We start from the raw sequence: 4,602 nt of genomic DNA, 5'->3' as shown, positions 1-4,602 counted from the left end.
AACATTTTTGGTTGGGAAATACATTATATGGTTGCTTATATCATCATATATCATTATTAATAGGAATACAAAATGAAATATTTTACCTACAAAACATAACAAACAAAAACGATTAACCATGAACATGAAAAACTGTATATATTTATATATATATATATATATATATATATATATATATATATATATATATATATATATATATATATATATATATATAATTACACCTGTCCAAATGATTGTTTGAATGAAGTAAATGTATTTTCAGTGTCATCAGAATGAGTGCTGTATATGGGGCATATAATATACTAAGCAAGTAGCAACATGTATGTTTTCTACATTTCTTTCAGGCTTAACATTTCACTTTGAATTTTTCAACAGCACTAAGATTAAATGATTTATTTTAAGTTTTTGATGACAGTAAGAAATGACAATGCAGATGGTTTGGGGTCTATTTAAAGAATTCGGGTCCTTTCCCAACCAAAAAAAAAAGACCCTTTGATTTCGAGATGTTTGGGATTTCAAGTATTGAAGTGCTGCCATTTAAATGAAAACAAATCATCTACGTGTTTACCTACAAAATGTGAAAATACTTTTAAGTTCTTTCAGTGAAGATAAGAGACAATGTACACAGTTTCTACACAAATGCTGGAAAGGTAATAAAATAAACATCAAAGGTAGATTAGAAGATCTGTCCCGATCCATTGCAATTCCCAACAAAGGCAGGAAACAGAGGAAACCTACCCCAAGCACTGACATGGGGTGTACAATTTATATATTTCCCAGAGTCGGAATCACTAGAAAAAGATTAAAAGAATTATATATGTATATAAAAATAACTATCTACTAAAGACCATGACCACTTTATTCAATGAACAGCAGCAAACATAGGCAGGTGATCAAATGTACATTATTATATAGCCTTTATTAAATATAGATAGACAGACAGACAGATTGATAAACAGATGGATACACAGATAGATAGATAGATAGATAGATAGATAGATAGATAGATAGATAGATAGATAGATAGATAGATAGATAGATAGATAATAGACAGACAGACAGATAGATACAGACAGACAGACAGACAGACAGACAGACAGATAGATAGATAGATAGATAGATAGATAGATAGATAGATAGATAGATAGATAGATAGATAGATAGATAGATGATAGATGATAGATGATAGATAGATAGATAGATAGAGACAGATAGATTACAATATTGATGGATAAATATATAATAGATAATTATATTTTATTATAAATAGATAGAGCGAGAGAGGCAGACAGATAGATATAGATAGATTACTATATTGATGGATAGATATATAGTACAGTAGATAATTATATATTAATATGATTATAAATAGATAGATGATAGATAGATAGATAGATAGATAGATAGATAGATAGATAGATAGATAGATAGATAGATTGATAGATAGATGATAGATAGATAGATAGATAGATAGATAGATAGATAGATAGATAGATAGACCGCTATGAAATGAAAAATTATTTATCATAAAAAAAGTATCCAAAAAATTTATAATTACTAATAACAATGAAAATTATTAAATAAAGGAGGAGAATAGTACATAGATTTTATATAATCTCAAACGCTATATATTGTTAGTATTATTAGTAATATAAATGCTAAAAAAATTCTTAGTACAATTTACATTATGTTTCTCTTACTGAAATTTACTTCTAGTATTAAATTATATAATTAATAGTTTTTTTCACAAGTCCTTTCGGGGCTTTTTTCAATGCAGTTAAAAAAAATGATACAATTTTAAACTATAATTGGATATGTAATCTCTTTTGCCAGTGAAAATAAGAAGCCTAATTACTACCTATTAAATAACAAGAATGTATTTCTTTTGGTGGAAGGATTCAGTGAAATATACCGGTGGGAGACACTGTCCTACGGTGCTTCTCTGCCACCTACAAGTCACAGCGCACGTTACACCTGAGGCAGCTGCGCTCTGATCATTGGCCCTAAGGTGGGACGCAGGGCAGGGAGAGGGGAGGTTCCTATTTACACGGGAGAGGTATTATAACTTCCAAATAGCTGTTTAAGGCAATTACTGTAGATCTAATTTCTAGTAATAATCCATCTACCTTAGCTAGCCCCGCCTCTTTGTGAATGGGAGTCAGTGATTGGCTGGAGATAAAGTAGGTGAGTTGCGTGACCCCGCCCAGTGTATGATATAATAGGCGAGGAATAGCAATACTAATAATAAGAGCTGGGGAAGCCTCAGCAGCGCACGGACTGACAAAGAGAGCCCCAGACGGCCTCTGCTAACTATAAGGTGCTGCACTAGATGATGACAGCAGCGTTGTGAATCTGCTTGAACTGTGTGAGTTTTGTCTGACATTTCCTGCACAAGACACAAATGTTTCGGGGAATGGTCAGTGACAGAGACGCAGCACAAGACAATCAGCGGCTGAGAGCTGCGCTGCTGCAGACGGGGAGGCGGCTACAGGTAGAAGGAGGTAGCAGCAGCTGTGCCTTACCAGCCCGTATGAGTCTAGAAGAGTTTGCCCGCGCTGCCTATGGGGGCAAGGTGTGTGCCAGTGACCAGGAGGGCAGCCTGCCTTCTCCTCTGTCCAGCAGAGAGGACGAGCTGGGGTCAGATGGAGACTTTGTAGCCAACAGCCCAGCGCCTGTATTAAGAGACTCTGAAATGGACACTGATAACGTCAGTCTGGAAGGAGAGGAGGAGGAAGAGGAGGCAGAAGAAGAAGTGGAAGAGAAAGTGATATACGAAAGAGAGGATGAAGCAGAGGGGGGCTCAGGGTGCTTAACGCAAAGTCCAGAAGGGGTCAAAGCCAAGACATACACCCGTCGCCCCAAGCCCCCCTATTCCTACATCGCACTAATAGCTATGGCAATCAGAGACTCTGCCAGTGGTCGCCTGACTCTTGCAGAAATCAATGACTACCTGATGAAGAAGTTCCCATTTTTTAGAGGCAGCTACACTGGCTGGAGGAACTCGGTGAGGCACAACCTTTCTCTCAATGACTGTTTTGTCAAAGTGCTCAGGGACCCCTCCAGACCCTGGGGGAAGGACAACTACTGGATGCTCAACCCCAACAGCGAATATACCTTTGCAGATGGGGTGTTTAGGCGTAGGAGGAAAAGATTAAATAGAATCACCAAGTGCCTGAAAGAGCAAGATCTACATGGGCTTCAAGAACCACAGAACCACCCATTGATCCACTCAGCTACCCCAACTGCCACTCCAGCCTCATCATCTGCCAGACTGCACTTGACACCTTCATCTCAGACTTGCTCTGCGTCAAACTCTTCAACCACCAGAAACCCAAAGGAGCCCAGCTCAGGAACCAAGTTCTCCAGCTCCTTTGCCATAGACAGCATCCTAAGCAGACCGTTCCAGAAGAGAGAGAATTCAGAGGTAGATCTCAGATCATCTACTGGAAGGATCTTTTGGCCTGCAGGTGCATTACCATCTGCCCCTTCTTACCCCCTAATGCCATATCCACCAGCCAATGCACTGACTGCCCACAATGCTCTCTACCCCCTTAGCTCCCTATCTAGCAGCGCAGCCTCATTGCACTTACAGCTGTACAGGTATTGCATGCCAGAGACTCTCTTATTACTAATGGATTCAAAGAGGGAGGGGCAGCAGCTGTCAGCAGATACAAGAGAGGACCAACAGCAGCCCCGTCGTGTTTTACCCCAACTTTTCTCACCCCACTGTTCTAGTAAAACTTTCTCAGATCACCTGGGGAACCCTGAACTTGTGTGCACCATGCGGACCCCAGGAGTTTACCATCCCTTTCGGCCCGAGTCATTGCTAGCATGACAATAATAGGAGGGGCCTGGAAAGGTATGTTAGTTGTAGCACACTGATTTAAATCTAATTTTATTATCTATTTAACTTCCACTAAGCTCATAGCTATGTTTTAATGCCCCCTTTTGAATGTGGGGGATAATTTGTAGCTAATAGTTTGATTACTGCCAGGCAACATAACTAAATCCACTCTAGAGTCCATAATAGCAATACCCCCCCCCCCCCATTGCATAATCACAATTTATCATAATTGTTTAACTCTTTAATATGTGCCTTGCTAAGGAATCCTTGCTATTATTCATATTAGCAGCATTTTCAGGTTAATCTCAATACAACAAAATGTGTGAATGTGATTATAACCCCCAAATATGTTGCTGCCCCACTGATGAGGAATGTATCTTTTACCTGCACTTTCTGCTTCAATTCCAAAAATATGTTCGTTATAAATGTATTATTGAAGCAAGATGGTGAGAAACGTTGTGCCTTTAAATCCCTTTTTAACTGTAAGGTTGTTAATGTGGTATATATTTTAATCAGATTACCTCGACATCAGCCACACTAATGGTTGTCAATTATTTATTCATTGGTCTGATTTTTTTTTTCCAATCATTTTCAACCTCATTCACTTTGTGATTCTAAGGATACCAAATGTTATGTTACTTGAAACTAACAATCGTTTCATGTTGCTTTGTGTGCCAGACATGCTGTATATGTTTACAGGATCCCAGATCATTTCTACTGTAAACTTGTGTCATTTTGCCAAAACTGGCCAAAAA

At 38.3% G+C, this 4,602-nt stretch overlaps 1 protein-coding gene across 1 annotated transcript in view; it reads left to right on the top strand.

Annotated features, from left to right (window-relative positions):
* Positions 1–2,239: 2,239 nt before the first annotated feature.
* FOXQ1 (forkhead box Q1) overlaps positions 2,240–4,602 on the top strand; it is a 2,668-nt gene continuing 305 nt past the window's right edge. The window contains exon 1 of the mRNA XM_053714662.1: positions 2,240–4,602. This exon is cut by the window's right edge and continues 305 nt beyond it. Within this exon, the coding sequence (XP_053570637.1) occupies positions 2,405–3,838 (1,434 nt within the window). The 5' untranslated portion in view covers positions 2,240–2,404 and the 3' untranslated portion in view covers positions 3,839–4,602.

Source organism: Bombina bombina, chromosome 5, assembly GCF_027579735.1.
Source record: "Bombina bombina isolate aBomBom1 chromosome 5, aBomBom1.pri, whole genome shotgun sequence".
Classification (NCBI taxonomy): Eukaryota; Metazoa; Chordata; class Amphibia; order Anura; family Bombinatoridae; genus Bombina; species Bombina bombina.
Note: the sequence above shows the minus strand (reverse complement) of the source record. Positions and strands in the feature narration are given on the sequence as shown.